General features: G+C 47.9%; 1 protein-coding gene across 1 annotated transcript in view; it reads left to right on the forward strand.

Annotated features, from left to right (window-relative positions):
• Positions 1-16,339, forward strand: part of LOC118882830 (FERM and PDZ domain-containing protein 2-like) — a 43,647-nt gene that overhangs the window by 20,417 nt on the left and 6,891 nt on the right. Inside the window, exons 2-6 of the mRNA XM_036829176.1 lie at positions 5,629-5,754; positions 7,395-7,552; positions 11,642-11,707; positions 13,876-14,067; positions 15,894-16,026. Coding sequence (XP_036685071.1) covers positions 5,629-5,754; positions 7,395-7,552; positions 11,642-11,707; positions 13,876-14,067; positions 15,894-16,026 — 675 coding nt within the window. The remainder of the gene's footprint in view (positions 1-5,628; positions 5,755-7,394; positions 7,553-11,641; positions 11,708-13,875; positions 14,068-15,893; positions 16,027-16,339) is intronic.

Here is a 16,339-nt window from a genome sequence, read left to right on the forward strand (position 1 = left end):
AGGCTGTGCACCATCCCCACCATACAGGTCTCCTCTGCTGCCCTCGCTTCCACCTTTATGCCCTCTCTTCCTAGGCAGTGGGCCCTTGAACTCCTGAGCTAAGAAAGCTCTTTGAAGCGCCAGAGACCTTGGTCCAAGTTCTGTCCCAATGCAGGAGTGTCTCCTAGGACATTGCAGAGGGTTGTAAATCACACTAACTATACATCGTTTAAGGCCAGAGATCATCACTGGTGCCTTGGTGGAAGGTGAGGGAGAGGAGGTAAGTGAGGGCAGGATACTGGAACGTGACTAAAATCTCACAGTTCAAAAGCCACTACACAGTCAGTAGATGATTAGGATTAGTAGAGATCCTGACTTCTTCTGAAGCCAGCACTTTACAAACACTGTAAAATATCACGGCAACAAATGCACAAGGCACACCCTCGGGTAGGTGGCTTGATCCACCAGCTGGCACTCGGTGACTGTCACTCATCAGATGTCTAGGTGAATTAGACATGGTTCTTCCTGAGGGGGTGGGGTGGGGGCAGATGTGAGCCTTGCCCTTGAGAAAAGCCATCTCCAGGTACAGAATTGGTGAAATGAGATAAGGTGTTAGACTCCAGCCCTCAGGCATCGTAATCCCCTCTCTGCTCTGGTCCATACTCAGCAGTGTGGCTGTGTCAGTAAGGCTTCTGCCTGGCATCACACAGCGTGGCATCACACAGCGTGGCTTCACACAGCGTGGGTTGCATTTCTGCTGCAAGCTAGCAGGTATGCCAAGTTTCCTACTGCTCTGAGGCAAACATGCAAACTCCTGTCCTTGGCCAGAGAGGATGGGTAGAAGTGCACCTGACCAGCTCTGCGCCTCCCCTCACACCTCTCTGCCCCCTTGCTCGCTTCCCTCACCCCATGCTCCTGTCCTGCCCAGCTTCTCTCTGATCTCAGAATCTGCCATGCCCTGGGATTTTGCACCTGGTGTTCCCTCTGCCTGGAAAGTTCTTCCCAATACTGACACCTTCTCAACCTTCAAGTCTCAGCTCAAATGTCACCTCCCCAAGGCTCCTTCCTGGACCATTCCAGCTCAGGTGTCCCCACACCAAAGGCATGCTGTAGTGCATCCCCTTGTCTATTTGTTCTGCCTAGTCTCTCTCTCTCTGTGGAATTATTTTGTTTATCTGTTTACCTGTTCATCGTCTGTCCCCTTCTCCCCATCCCCCCCAGAATGTAAGCCTCATGAGTGTACGATGTTCTATGGGACCTACCATTCTATTCATAGCCAGAGCTTAAAATATACTAGGCAATCTCACAGATGAAGCTCAGGGCTGCTGCCACCATGGCCCACGTGAGAGGGCAGCCCAAGAAGAAGCACTAAAGAGCAAGGTCATGGATGGAGCTTCTAGGCCAAGCTAGACCCGGGTGCGAGGCTGCTGGAAGCTGGTGGCTGACAGGATGTACCACAGCACGAGAACTTATGGAAGGGCGCCCCATGAAACTCCTGAATGGGCAATGGGGTTTCAGATGGAAAAAGAGACTTTTAGGTTATTATATGACCACGGAAGTCTTCAGAGAATGGAGTCAATACAGAGGACTCAGGCAGTGGAGGTGAGATCCAGCGAGATGCTTGAGAGATGAGGGTGCAGCAGTGAAACTCCCCCCAAAAGGCATGCCTGTTGGCTGGACGCTGTTTCCAAGCATCCTCACTGGCAGGAGGACTGGGTTTATCCATATGGTGGGATCCCTCCATCCTTTAGATAGTTAACGATACCCTTTTTAGTCCACGGTACAGCAGTAGCATGTACTCGCCCACCAGACCGTTTAGAAAAACTTGGAGAGAAGCCCAGAGGCATCACAACATGCTGGTGAAAGGCTGATGATGACTGTTTCATAGCCCATTTGCTGTTTGTTTAGTTACTTTCCTGAACTAACTTTGTAAGTCTGTACTCTTTGTCATGGTGGCCACTGAAGTCTCCACTCAGTTAATTTAGTGGGTACCTAATGATTGGACAGGGGTTTCTTTAAGTGCTTGTAACCAATAGTTCTCCCAGTCTTTGCTGGAGGGCTCTGTGGGATGTGAGAACAGGGCTTCAACACTCAGCCAGGCAGTACACTGCCTTAGCCATCACTTCCGACTTGCTCAGAATCTCATGGTCAGCCAGAGGTGAGTGTTTCGCCTCTCAGGGATTTTCTGGAGCTTTTCAAAGGTAACTATAGATATCTCATTTCTCAGTTTCTTCTTTTAAGGTTTTTGTTTGTTTGTTTGTTTTGTTCTGTTTTTTAATTAGCTTGCTGTTTGCCCAACTGTTATTGCTACCTCCAGCAGCTGCAATGTTAAACAATTGCTGTTGATTGTTTTCGAGAAATGTCCCCTGGGAAAAGTCTGCTTGCACTGGGCAAGCTCTGAATTGGGTCAAGTGATAGCAAACATTGTGAGAGGGGCTTTCCAGAGAACTGCCAGACAGGTCAAATAACGATAATGCTCTGACAATGGAGTTTTGAAAGAGCTACAACTCTGTTTTGATCTTTACTATCTCTACAAGGCTGCTTGTTTCATCACTGCTTTTATGGAGGAGAGGGTTTTTTGGAGGTTTTTACTCTGGCATTCCCATTACCTCATTTTCTCCTTTCCTTTCCTTTCTTTCCTCCCTCCCTTCCTTCACTCCTTCCTTCCTCTTTCCCCCCTCCCTCTTCTTTCTTTCCCTTTCCATTTCTTCCTTTCTTCCTTCCTTCCTTTGTTTCTTTCTCTTCCTTCCTTTCTTTCTTTCTTTCCTTCTTTCTTCCTTTCTTCCTCTCTTCTTCCCTCCCTCCCTTCTTTCTTTCCTTCCTTCCTCCCTCCCTCCCTTCCTTCCTTCCTTCCTCCCTCCTTTCTTTCCTTCTTTCCTCCCTCCCTCCCTCCCTTCCTTCCTTCTTTCCTTCCTTCCTTCCTCCCTCCTTTCTTTCCTTCCTTCCTCCCTCCCTCCCTTCTTTCTTTCCTTCCTTCCTCCCTCCCTCCCTCCCTTCCTTTATTCCTTCTTTCCTTCTTTTTTAAATAATTTATTTGCTGAAGAACTTAGGCTGTTTGACTTGCAGAGTTTCCCAAGTTTGGATTTTGCAATGGCATACTCTGTGTAGTTCAATATATTCTTTACCCTTTAAAGGTCATAAAATGGCAGCTAGATACAGAGACCTGATATGACTCAGGTTTAATCCCTTTGTAAGACTATAGTTGGTGTTGTGTCCCTTCTACAGGAGACACAATATATGAATTTTCAGGGCATATTTCTAGTGCAGTCAAATTTATTTTCAAGCAGGATGGTAAGTACATTTACATTCCAAAATTAAAATAGGAGCAGAAATCTCATTCAAACAAACCTAAACCCTCTTAGCTGGCTATTAAATAAGAAAAATTCAATATGTTGGTTTGTCAAATATAGAACTTTTAGGATCTAAGACCATCTATAACTATAATAACTTTTGTAATATTTCAGTACAGTATAATAATTCCCTATGAATACTAGGTCAGTGCTGTCCAATATTAATCATAAAAGTTAATACTTATATAATATTTATTTTGTGCTAGGCACTGCCCTACTCCCTTTTACATATTGTGCATATTTTCATTTCCCTCTGCTTGGTAAATTGAAAATGTGAATATATACAGTATATACATTTTGTTCCTCCTATTAGCATCTGTTGGGAAGTGTTGACTACATTATGCTCAATAATCATGAAGTCCCCAGTTTCAGTCTCTTCATTTTAAAACCCTGCACAAAAGCCTGTGATGGGCAAATATTGTTCTTCTGCTCAACAGTTGATATTAAGAGTTGACACAGGAAATATCTACTGAAGAAGCAGACATGGCAACATTAACCACCTCACACATGTTCAGATATTTCCTCCCAGTCTCCAGCTTGTCTTTTCATCCTCTTAACAGCATCTTTCTGAGAGCAAAAGTTTTTAATTTTGAAGAGGTCCAATCTATCAATTTTTTCTTCTATGGCATGTGTTTTTGGTGTCAAGTCTAAGAACCCATTGCCTAGTCCTAGATCCAAATATTGTCTCTTATTTTTTCTAAAAACTTACAGCTTTAGGTTGTACATTAATCTATAATCCATTTTAAGTTAATTTTTGTGTAAGGTGTGAGTTTTTTTCATGATGGATCCAGTACTATTTGTTGAAAAGGCTGTCCTTCTTCCATTCAATTACTATATTGAAATGATGGTATTAACTAACTACTCCAGCCTTTCTATACATTTAATGACATTTTTTCTAGTCATAAAATAGCTAGAAAAAAAAATCACATTTCATATTTTTTGAGAGATACTTCATTTCGAGATTCAGAGATTTCATTTCCTATTTGAGAATCATAATCTTGTCCCATTGTTTTTTCTTTACTAGGCAGTGTTTCATTGTGGTTATAAAGATTTAGAAAAATGTGTCAGAATGAGAATGCCTATCAAGAAAAGTTTGAAAGAGGAAGTAGGAGGAAGAAAAAAGAAAAGAAAGACAAGTGAGGGCCTGGATTACAGCTTTGATTCCATCATTGTTTACCTGGGTTCCCTTGGACTGCTTTCCTGCCTGTAAATGGGATCAACAGTCCCTCTTCACAGACTCCTTGTGGTAAATAATATCACATACAGAAAGTGTCTAGGTTCTGCTGCAGTGCCCTTCTCACCCTCAGGGGACAGATGGAAGAGCCAGGCTCTTTCTCCTGGGAATCAGGCTGCAGGAGGCTGGTCTTGGAGGCGCGTGGAGGGAGCTGAGCAGCTGGCGAGTGGAGAGCTTGGATTAGCATGTTGGATGGAGGGATGGCTGGGCCATAATGTGCTCCCCACCCTGCCCCCAACTCAGCACACCCGCCCTCGGAGCTCCGGCTATAGAAAAGATCAGTGACGCAAATGGATTAGGAAAAGCCTGCCTGGCCTCTTCCTGCTGCCACCGCACCTGGGGCTCTCCATGCTGGAGATTAGTGGGTGGCAGCTTTGTCAGGGGGACAGACATTTAAACGTCAGCTTTAGTTTAAAGAGAGCTTCTAAGAAGAGAGGGAAGAGAAGACCAGCCTTTCTCACCTCCTTCTCCAGCAGATCAGTCACTTGCTTTCCTGTGAATCTGCACCTTTTCAAAACACAGGGCTTACTATTCCTTCTACTGATTCTTGCCCTTCAGGCAGGTGTTGGTGATCATTAGAGACAGGGCTGGTTCTGGCACCAAATCCAACTCTGCTTGTGGCAGCCAGAGAGGAAAAGACATGAATCATGTCTGGGAGGCAAAAAAGGTTGTTTACCCACTTTCCCAGACAGAGAGGGCAGCAGGCGAGAGACATTCCCCAGACCAGGAAGCTCTCTGTGACAGCACATGCCCAGCTCAGAGGGAACCATTCTCATGGTTTGTTTGTTCATTCGTTCATTTATTGACTTAACACTTAACTGGGAGTTTATTTATTTATGTGCTCATTCACTGAGAACCAGCAGAACCCAGCCAGCCCCCAATGAACATTCCTTTAGCTTCTCCTGTGTGCCTGGCCCTGCACCCAGCCCTGGGGACACAAGCGATAAAACATGGGGCTGGTGTGCTGCAGAGGGGGCTGGACCATGCATGGGCTGGCATGGCCAATGCTGGTCCAGACATGCTCCTGGACACTGCAAGGGCTCTGCCACACGTGTGTCTTTCCAGGCATGAGCCCGGCCTCTGTGACTCTGGCCAGTGCCCTGCAGGTCCGGGGCGAAGCTCTGTCTGAAGAGGAGATCTGGTCCCTCTTGTCCCTGGCTGCTGAGCGGCTCCTGGAAGACCTCCGTGGTGGTAAGAGTGTGTGACTGGGGCAGCTGAGTCACAGGGAGCTGAATGTGAAGCTTCCCAAACAAACACATTTCTGGGTGCTGCTTATTGATCTGTCATCCGTCCGAGGTATTAGAATGAGTAGGCAAAGGACACCCGCCCATGGAGCTGCTCTGGGAGGGCAGCTCTGTCTCTTGGACCCATGGCATGCCGCAGAGTTGGAAGAGAGTTCTTTTGCCTTGGTATTGCAACTTTTCTGGGCATGGTGTCTAGGGAGAGAGCGGCTGCAGCTCTGTGGGCCTCTCCCAACACCTGGGCAGTCTGGGCAGAATCAGAGACAGGAGGCAGGGGGCAGCTATCGGGATGGCTGGCACACCCAAAATGGTCCCCTGCAAGATGCTGCAACAGCTAGTGTCCCATCAGGGGACAGAACCCACACACTCAGTGGTCTAAACAGGGGAGGTTAATATAAAGAATTATTTAACTCCGATAGAAAAGTAACTGTCAGATACAAGAAAACTCGACATGGCCCCCTAGGATTGAGGGTAGTACCCAGTGAGGGACAAAATTTGAAGGGAAGCCCCCTCCCCAGGTTGGGGTTCAGATCGGCTGGAGGAGCTGTGCTTGTAGCCCACGATGATGGCAAAGTTCTCTGCTTTGCCTGGACATAGCCGTCTGCAGTCACCGGACAAGCTAGGCACAGGCACTTGCCTACAGGTGACCCTCTGGGTGGGGGCGGGAGCAGGTGAGCCACAGCCCCGGGACCTAGTGCCGGCAGGAGGCCTGGAGCCCGCCGAGTCTGTGTAGACCGGGTCGCGAGAAGATGGTCACTTGACAAGGTCGGCCCGAGGGGTGGCCCAGGGATGTGCGTAGGAGCAGAGTGTCACTCTTACGCACAAACCGGTGACCGCTCCCCCACGCCCCTCGAAACAGCAGGAGAGCCCGCCTCCCGCAATGTCTTTCCAGCGCCCTCTATTGAGAAAACTGCACATCGCGCTCGCCGTAAAAGATGCTTAAGGGAGGGAGCAGGTCTTGAAACACGGATTTGGAGATTCGAGGCATTAAATTCATAACTGGAACAAACACTGACTGCCCACACTCAGATGTCAGCTCCGAAGTCACACGTGCTTGGGGGCTGCCAGCCAGCCGTGGAGGCTCCCCATGCGGGAGATGACACATGCGCAGTCAGGGTGAGGGTCCCCGCGTGGGGAGATGAAGGGAGGCTGTGCACCTGTCCCTTCAGCTGCATCTTCTTCCTGAGTCTTCACTCCCTCTTCCTCGCCCTGGAGGTTCTGATAAACAGCTATAGTACATCCAGAAGACCAGCTACCTTGGTCCCTGAATTGGCTCCAGAGAACTCAGACTTGTGCTAATTTCCAGGTGGATCTGATCTCTCTTTACCTTTTACCTTGAGACTCTTGGGCCACCTGTGAATTTGGATGCAGCTGCTAGTTTCCCAGCTACCGCTGCAGCCACCTTTCATGACACATGCTCCTATGCCTGCATACGTCAGGGTTGAATTCCTTCCATTACATGTTTCCCCGGGTCTTGCTCACAGTTCATCCTAGAGGGGGGTTTGCAAGGCGCCTGCCGGGCACAGTCCCACAGATGGTCCTCCAGATGGCAGCCCTATCTCTACACCCGCGTCGCTGCCTTGGTTTCAGATTCCTCGGACTATGTGGTCTGCCCCTGGTCAGTCTTGCTTTCTGCGACTGGAAGTCTCTCCCTCCAAGACCATGTTTCTCATATAGAGGCGGCTCCTTTCAAGGCCCCTGAACTGCTACAGGGACAGAGTGATGACGAGCAGCCTGATGCATCTCAGGTAAGGCACGTGGTGTCTCTGCAGCACCCCTGGGCCTGTCCTCTGGGAAACGCCTGTTCCTAGGTCATCCCCAGCTCCCAGCTCAGCCCCGAGGAACACTGAAGCAGAATGGAGTTAAAGAATTTTATTCCCAGGCTTTCTTGCCAGTAATTTATTAGCTCTTAGATGAGGACAAGTCAACTTCTCTGAGCTCCAAGATCTATGTCTGTAAAGTGGGGTTAATATGACCTAATAAATCAGCTTATTAGAAATACTCAAAAAGAAGTTTGGAAAAGTTGTAGATAAATGGTTCAGCAGCATGTAGCAAAACGGTAAAAAGAGCCCAACAAGTCCTCAACTGGAATGTATCCCAAGGCATGAGTAAAGATTGATTTGGCTGCAGTGATGTTTATTGCTGTATTGTTGACATTAGTGACAAACTGGAAACAAGCTAAATCTCCAGTGAGAGTGGACATGAAACAAGACAGCATTAAAATTAAGCTGTAGAAACTTAATGACCTGAAAAGAAATTAAATATATACATGTACAACGTGATCCTAGTTGGGTACACATACACGTGCGCACGCACATACACATGCCCAGAGTTCTAAAAATATGTCTCGAGTGATTATTTCTGGATGGCAACATCAGTGGTGATTTTTGTTTTTCCATGGATGTGTTTTGCTTCTGAATAGCAAAACGTTCTAGTTAAACATGATCTTCAATTTTAAAAAGAAGCATTTCTAAGGAAAGAATGATGTCAGGCAGGCACACAGTGCTGGGCAGGGCATAGTGTGTGTTTAATCACTGAGTTCTGTTCCTTTCCCTTTCATGGGAAAAGGGCAAATCTGGAATTTCCGCTCCTCTCAGGAGGCATCCTGGAATGGGAGCTGCTTTTCCTTTGGGCTTGGAAAATAGGACCTTAGTGGCTTCCAGGTTTGTCTAGTTTGGGCCCATGTCTGACTGGTTTGTCTCCAAATCAGATCACCATGGCAAAAACATGAGAGTCACCTTTGCAGTGGCCTGGGCTCTGTCACCCCACTGGCAGTTGCCCCAGCACTCCAGGCCCCTGAACCCTTTCCTACACTGCCAGATTCCAGGGGTGAATCCCTGGACTCCTGTGTTGGACACAGACTTGAGTGCCTCTCAGATTGTCCCTATTTGGGTCTCTTGGGTGATGCTCCACCCACACCAAGTTGCCTCTACACTCTGAACTCAGCTAAGATGACACATCCTGAGCTGTGCGATCTGACTTTCTGAGCAAACACTAGAGGGGCCTGCTGATGAAACCTGAAAGTGCAGGGGAGCTAGTTTCCTATGGAGTGAAACTCCACCAATGGGAAGTGGGAGATGGGAGGGGAAGGAGAAGATAAATTCTCCCTTCTTCCTTTCTTCATGAACTGCTTTTAGGAAAGTCTTGCTAGCCTTCCAGGGAAGTTCTGAGTGCCAAGGCTTAGTCTGCTGTGCTTCCTGCTGTGCTTTGTCGCTTGTTACAAGGAAGTGGCCAGCATAGTGACCCCACACATCACATCTGTCCTTGCCTCCCTCCCCCTTTTCTCCTCACCCTCATTGCCCTGGGCTTACTCCTCCTGAATTAAATGTCACACTGAATCCTTGCTTCAGGCTCTGCTTTCTCCAGGACCTAAGCTAAGACAGATCTTGAGTGCTCCTGCGGTCCTTCCCCATCCTTCCCAACACTCACTGGTGAGGGACAGACATCACCCTCCTGACTGCAGCTTGGCCTCTGCTGAGTGTCTTCTGAAGATATAGTCACTCCTTTGCTCAGAGCATCCTGGAGCTGAGCCAAGCTGGAGAAGAACATCCTTCTCTCTCTGCACATGTTCCTCCATGGAGAGGAGGGAGGGTTCTCAGAGTTCCAAGGCTCAAGGAATAGGCTGAGCTAAGAACTAGGGAAGTGTGTTGCTGAGAATCTGAGCCAGGAAGGAAAGGGTGAGTTTGAGCTGGGAGAGGGTCAGTGTGGGCAGGGACTGAGTCCTTAATGGACCAAACAGCAATTTTTGTTGGTGGTTTAATTCCTTAGGCATGGCATATGGGAGTGTGGCTTAAGGAGAAGAAACCACTGGCCTTCAGCCTTATTTGTTAGGCCAGGATGCAAGGTTACCTGGCCATTCTCTCTCTTACAGCATCCCTACCACACAGTTCTATTAACTGCTGTTCTCCTCCATTCATCAGGGTCTCCTGTCTTCATCCAGTTTGGCTTGGGTCCTGTGGGAGGTGGGGTAGACAATCAGGAAAGTAGTCTCAAGGGAGGATGTGCTCAGAATCCTCCCACAGCCCTGGGCCCTTTCTGAGGTTAAGAGGATGTACTCTGACCCCTCTCCTCAGGGCAACATTCAGCTCTACCCAGCACACTGAGATGTTTCCCCCACTGCTTGGAGTGTTAGTTCTAGGTGCAGGTGGAAGGTGTGGGCAGGTCTCTAACTACAAGGCACTCATGCCACCATCATCCCATCCCGGGATCATGGCAGACATTACCAATCTATCATGATGTTCTTTCACACTGAGCCAGGAGTTGCCTTCAGAATCCTTCTCACCACCCTTCTCCAAGGCAGCAACTACCAGTGGGCTGTATTTGGGATTTGGGATGAGGCCTGTTGTCATTGCAGCCTTAGGCCCTGCGCTGGGACACTTCTTTAAGATAGAGCCCTTGGAATCCAGGTGAGTTCCCAGGTGTGGACGGTGCCTCTGGCAGTGCTCAGGCAGCCATTCTCAGGGTCAGTTCTCTGGAAATGAGGGTGCAGCTGGTGAACTTCCCTGCAGGTGTCTAACCTTTTATCAGAGGAGTGGTTAGCTGGTTTAGGTGTACAGTTTCGGACCAAGAAGAGGACTAATTGGCACATGTGAATTAGACACATGCCCTTGACCTAAAAATGTAAAAACCAAAACATAACCCACTTGCACTAAACTCAGTAGATTGCTCAAGTAACGATACTTTTTTACATATCATGCTTTGTGAATTCAACGTCTCCCTTTCAAAGTCCCAGAAATCATTTCATGAAGAGAAAAATCTTAAGGGAAATGCACCTTGTCAGTTATAATAGAAGCCTAATAATAATAGTAATGATAATAATAATAATAATAAACATTTATTGAGGATTTGGTATGATCCAGAGGTGACAAAGCCAAGTGGCTCAAGGCAGGGGCTCTGGTGCCTGGGATCAAGTTTAGGCTTTAGGTCTTATTTGGGAAAATTCCCTAACTTGTTTTTGCTTTAGTTTCCTCCTCTGTGAAATGGGGAAAATTAAATACATACTTCACAGGATGGTGGTGAGGACTAAATAAATTAATATAAGTAAAAGACTTAGAGAAAGGCTTAGTCTGTTATAAGTGCTCTCTGACTAATAATAATAAAAACAATAATGAATATTATTATTACTGTGTCCAGGTCCTCTTTACTCAATCCTCAGAAGTTTTTAGGCAGAATATTCACTTTAAAGATGACGAAACTGAAGCTCAGGGAAGTCAGATAATGCTCTTCTGTTATACCATGTTGCTTTCTGACAACATATGATGCTTTTTAATCAGGCTGAACCATAGTGTGTCATGTAGAGACAGTTTTGGCTACAAGAAACAGAAAGCCTAAAATACAGCTGCTGGAACCATACATATAGTTATTTATGTAACAAGAAGTTAAGAGATTGGTCAGAAGCTTGGTAAATGTCATCAAGGATCTAGGCTGTATATTTCCAATCTATCCTCCTTAGCTGTTGACTTTTTGTCTTTATGCTTATTGCCTCATGGTCGTAAGATGGCTGCCATGATTCCATGTATCACATCAGTGTTCAAGACAGAAACAGGGGAGAAAGGATGGGACCAGCCACATGTGTTCCTGTTGACAGTAAAGAACAAACTTTTTCAGAAGCCCCCTAACAGACTTACTTCACATCTTTCACAAAAATTGAGCGTCATGGTCACTGAGACTTTCAGCCTCTAGAGTAGGATGCAGCAAAGTTTAAGGGAGTTGCAGATGGTTGTTCGGCTAGCCAGCCAACAGTGTCTGCCACATGTGGAAATGAATTGTATCTTGTTTACAGGACCATGGAATAACAGAGGTGACAAATCTAATCATGTGCTTTTTCTCTTGGGCAGATGCACGTCTATTCTTTGGGAATGACCCTCTACTGGTCAGCAGGGTTTCACATTCCACCAAATCAGGTCTGTGAACAAGATATTCAAAGTCTTGCCAGGTCATGTCTTTGGATTTATTTAGTTTTTTTCCCAGGGCAGGGACCACATCTGTTGAGCTATGTGCCACCACTCTGCACTCCTAGGTTCTAGGAAGGATTACCAGTCGATTAAAGAGCTGCTCCTGCTGCGTACAGAAAGAACCTCAGAATCCTACTCAACTTGGCACTCCAGGCAGACACAATTTGGGATTGGCAAGCACGATAAGAACTTATTTGCCACTCCAGTCCAGAGGAAGTAGGAAGCTAGAGAATTTTATAGATACTGAAGATACCAATTTATAAAAAAGGCTTTAAAGCAGCCCTTCCTGAAGTGAGATGCTTCCATGAAAAAGGGTTCTGTGCTCAATTGATTTGGAAAAATGTCCCTACGATGTCTTCTTCTTGAAGATTTGTCAGAGTAGTTTATTAAAGACTCTGAGAAGGCTTAAAGCACAGAAACTTTTAAATTTTATCATAGCATTTTACAAAATCTTTGACTACAGGATGCGTATGTGTGTGTTTGTGTGTATGGGTAAATTTTCATCTGACACTAAGAATTCCGTAGAAACCAGTGTAACAAGAACATACACTGGAGAACTCTGTCCAGCCTGTTTGCCTTATTTCTTTCCTCCCTCCCCCCCTTTCCTTCCTTCCTAACCTCCTTCCTTCCTTCCTTCCATCTCACCCTTGCCCTCTCCAATTAAACATCCCAGTGTTTCCGGCTCCTTCTGAAAAGGGACCTGCCCATGTCCCTCTCCTGTGGAATCTTTCACAGCTCCCCACTCCCCACGGGGTTGCATTCCACTTCTCAGCAGAGCATACCTGGAGCCCAGAATTGGTTCCTACCTGTGACCCTGGTTCCTCTCTGATACTCTGCCATAATCAGGGATGGCTTAGTGGGCGTGTGGTCTATGTAATAGCACAGGGCCCTGCACTTAAAAGGGCTCCCCACTTGATTCAGTGCTCTGCATTAAAGTTCTTAACAATTTTGACCAAGGGGCCCTGCGTTGTCCTTTTGCCCTGGGCCTGGTCCTGCCCATAGCCTCCTTCCTTCTAGACACATGCCAACATTTGCCCACACTGCTCCCTCTGTCTGCGGCTCACTCCCCAGCCTTTCTCCTGGCCAGCCCCAGGGTGCTTTTTGAGATTTAGTTCAAATTCTTTCCCCAGCTCCCTCCTCCCTCCCCAGACTGGGTTAGGCCCCTTCCTCTGTGTTATGACCATGTCTTATGTTTCTGAGACCAAAGCCCTTATCACCCTGTACTGTCCTTGTCTCTTTAAGTGGCCATCTTCCTCATTAGACTTTACACCTCTTGAAGGCTGGGACTGTCTCCCACCTTATACTGCAAGTAGCCACGCAGTCCCGGCACATAAGAGGTCCTCGGATGTGCTATATGAGTGTGGGACTCAGTAGCCTGGTTACACATGAAGATAGGCATTCACAACTCATGCTCCGTGGCAGGAAATGGTAGTGCAGTCTTCATCTGGAAAGTAACTTACAGTATGGGTGAGGGTGAGAAAACACCTGAGAGTGAGTATGAATTTGAGACCTTCCCTATATAAAGGATGGTCATTCAAATACGTGAGGGAAGTGTTTAATAAGATAACTATTTTTTCTTTTGCTTGATGTGTACATGTGACATAAAGTTCAATCAATGATTATTGACCTTACACTGACCACTGGAGATTCCAAAGTGAAAAAGCCACAGTCCCTGTGGTCCTGGAGCTCACACTCTAGCGGAAAGGCACAGTGAGAGCCACCTAAATAATTAGAGAAAATGTCAAGCTGGCCAGGTGAATGTGAGTTAAAGGCTGACGTGGTTTGATCTGGGTGCTTGGCATAGGCAGAAATCCGTTTTGTCAAGCACCTATTTTTCGTAGGCATTTCAAGGATGTGTCTGGGCTCCCCGCGCCCCGAAGGACGTTGCAGATTAGAAAGCAGCAAACTACACACAGCTGATGCAGAGATAATTGCTCTGCATTTTGTGGCCTCAGTGATATAGCCGTTTAGCCTCCCTAAACTCCCCAGAAGGAGTGAGCATCTACCTAGTTAATGAGAACATCCGTTCTTAGTTGTCTCCATGGCACACCTGACAAGGCACTGGCCTCAGGGGCTGCGGCTCTGGAGGCTTCTCACGTGGCTGCCCCACTCTCCAGCCCCTGCAGCTCTGCGAGCCCCTGCACTCCATTCTGCTGACCATGTGCGAAGACCAGCCTGGCAGGCGGCTACCGCTGCAGTCCATCCTGGAAGCTTGTCGGATTCATTGGGAAGAAGTGGCTGTCCACCCAGCCTCTGCCAGTCTCCACGTCAGACAGCTGGTCGGCTTGGTTCTGGGCACCATCTCCGAGGTCAGTGTAGATCTGCGCTTTCCAAGCCAGGGGCCACTCGCTAGCCACGTGTGGCTGTTGAAGTTCAAATGAGCTAAGTCATAGTTCACTGAAAGGAAATAAAACATTCAGTTCCTCAGTCACACCGACCACACTTAAGTGCTCAGTAGCCCCTTGTAGCTGGCGAGGACCATAGTGGACAGGACAGATCTAGAACGTTCCTGTTACTGCAGTTCTATCGGGCAGTGCTGGTGAAGACCTTTGAGTGAACCTAGATTTCTAATGTGGCTAAGACCCTTGAGATCTTTGAAAGAGCCTCTTTTCATAAAAACAGTCGTGTTTATGACCCATGAGTTAGCTTATCAAAATTCAGCTCTAGGCCTTGCACGAGAAGCCTTCCCTGACTTTGTCTACATCGTCCCTGGCTGCTCCCTCCCCTCTGCCATCTTGTACCTGCAGAGGGTCCCCTTGCTGTGCTTGTCACACGGTGCTGCTTGCTGCCCTTTGCACTCGCCAGTGCCTAGCAAGGGGTCTGGCACATAGTGAGCATTTGGCTTAGGCTGGGTTTCCTTGAAGCAAAGCCAGAGGCGGGCATTCTTGTGCAGGTTAGTTATTGGGGAAGTACTCCCAGGAGAGGGAGTGATGGAAGGATGGGGCACAAGCCGAGTAAGGAGGTGGTCTCAGGAGGAGACAGCCTCAACCTGATCCCACAGGGAGCTCTAGAGCAGGAATTGCACCAGCCTTGGTCCCCCTTGAGGCCAGGACAGAGCTGGGACTCGGGTGAGGCAAGTGAGGTGTTCGCTGGGCAGCACTGCGCTTGTCCAGGGGCGTGTTGGAGAATTGAGACAGGGGCCATGCGAATGGAGAGGAGGGGATGGCTGTGGAGGTGCTGCCCACAGTCAATCAGAAAAGGCCTCTCCCAGGAATTCCCTAGCGGTCCAGTGGTTAGGACTCTGTGCTTCCACTGCAGGGGGCACAGGTTCGATCTCTAGGCGGGGAACTAAGATCCGGAAAGCTGTGCGGGTGGCCAAAAAAAAAGAAAAAGAAAAAGAGGGAAAAAAAAAATAAAAGAAAATGCCTCTCCCATCCTGTCCTCCTTCTTGGACCCCTTCTCTCTTGGCGTGTAAACATGTCACTCCCGTTCATTGAGCCAGAGGATTTGGTGGGGACGTAGGAGGTCCATGTATTCGAAGGACGCTAGAGCCTACCATCCATTGATATGTCATTGTCCCCTGATGGACATTGTGATGATCTGCAGCATTGCCATCGGGAAATCATAAAGTGATTTCGGTCAGGGACCTGTGAAGTGATTTCCACTGCTTATTCGACCCTCACTGGGGCACTGAACTCAGTAAGCTACAGGGGTGCGTTAAGCACACAGTGAGATTGTGGGAGAGAGACAAGCAAGCAAACTTGCTGTAACATGGTGGAATAGAGGCAGATGTGAGTAAAGTGACGAGGGGAGGTGATGAGAGGACATTCCTATCTGCAGATATGGAGAGGGCAGAGGTGGAGAGGGTTAGAAGTAGAGAGGATGTAGCTCTGGGCCTTGGAAGCACAGGAGAGATCATCAGGGAGACCCTGGCCCATGGAGGGGGCGTGTGAGCGAAGGCACAGATGTGCATGAGTATGCAGGTGTTGGGGGGTGGGGGTGAGTGAACCACCTCTAGGCTGTGTGGCTGGTACACACAGCCCTCGCTCTGGTTGCTACGTGCTCACTGTTGGGCTCCCACTGTGCAGGACAGACCCTTCCACACTGACTCAAACCGATAGCCAGGTTGTATGCGTCTGTGTAAATGTCCCCTCTCGACCTTGGGATGCGGATGTGTGATACACTTGACCTTCAGGTGGAGAGGAGGGCTGTGGAGGAAAGCTCGTCCGGGCAGCAGGACAGAAGCTACCTGCTCAGGAATAGGCTGCAGCAGGCCAGCTGTGAGAGCCGGGCGGCGAGGGCCCCGGGGTGTCTGCATCCCTGCAGAGGTGGGTATGGTGCCCTGAGCATTCCCTGGGTGGGCTGATGGTACCCACTCTGTTGTTTCCTGGCCCCTGTGGGCCTGATGTCCATGCTGTGGAGGCAGAGAAAGCCCGTGCAAACCCCACTCTTCCAGGAAGCCCCTGAAGAGAAGGGGCTGAGCTTAGGACTCGCCTGTGTCCTGAGGAAAACTTCATTTGGAGATATAATTTAGCAGAGTTATTTATGTCCAACGTAAACTTTTTTAAAATTGATAAAAACAAATTTAAACAAATGACATGAAAAATCTTTCCCTTTAATTGATTTCTAGGTGGAGTGAAA

The sequence above is a fragment of the Balaenoptera musculus genome, chromosome 16 (genome assembly GCF_009873245.2).
Source record: "Balaenoptera musculus isolate JJ_BM4_2016_0621 chromosome 16, mBalMus1.pri.v3, whole genome shotgun sequence".
In the NCBI taxonomy this organism is placed as follows: Eukaryota; Metazoa; Chordata; class Mammalia; order Artiodactyla; family Balaenopteridae; genus Balaenoptera; species Balaenoptera musculus.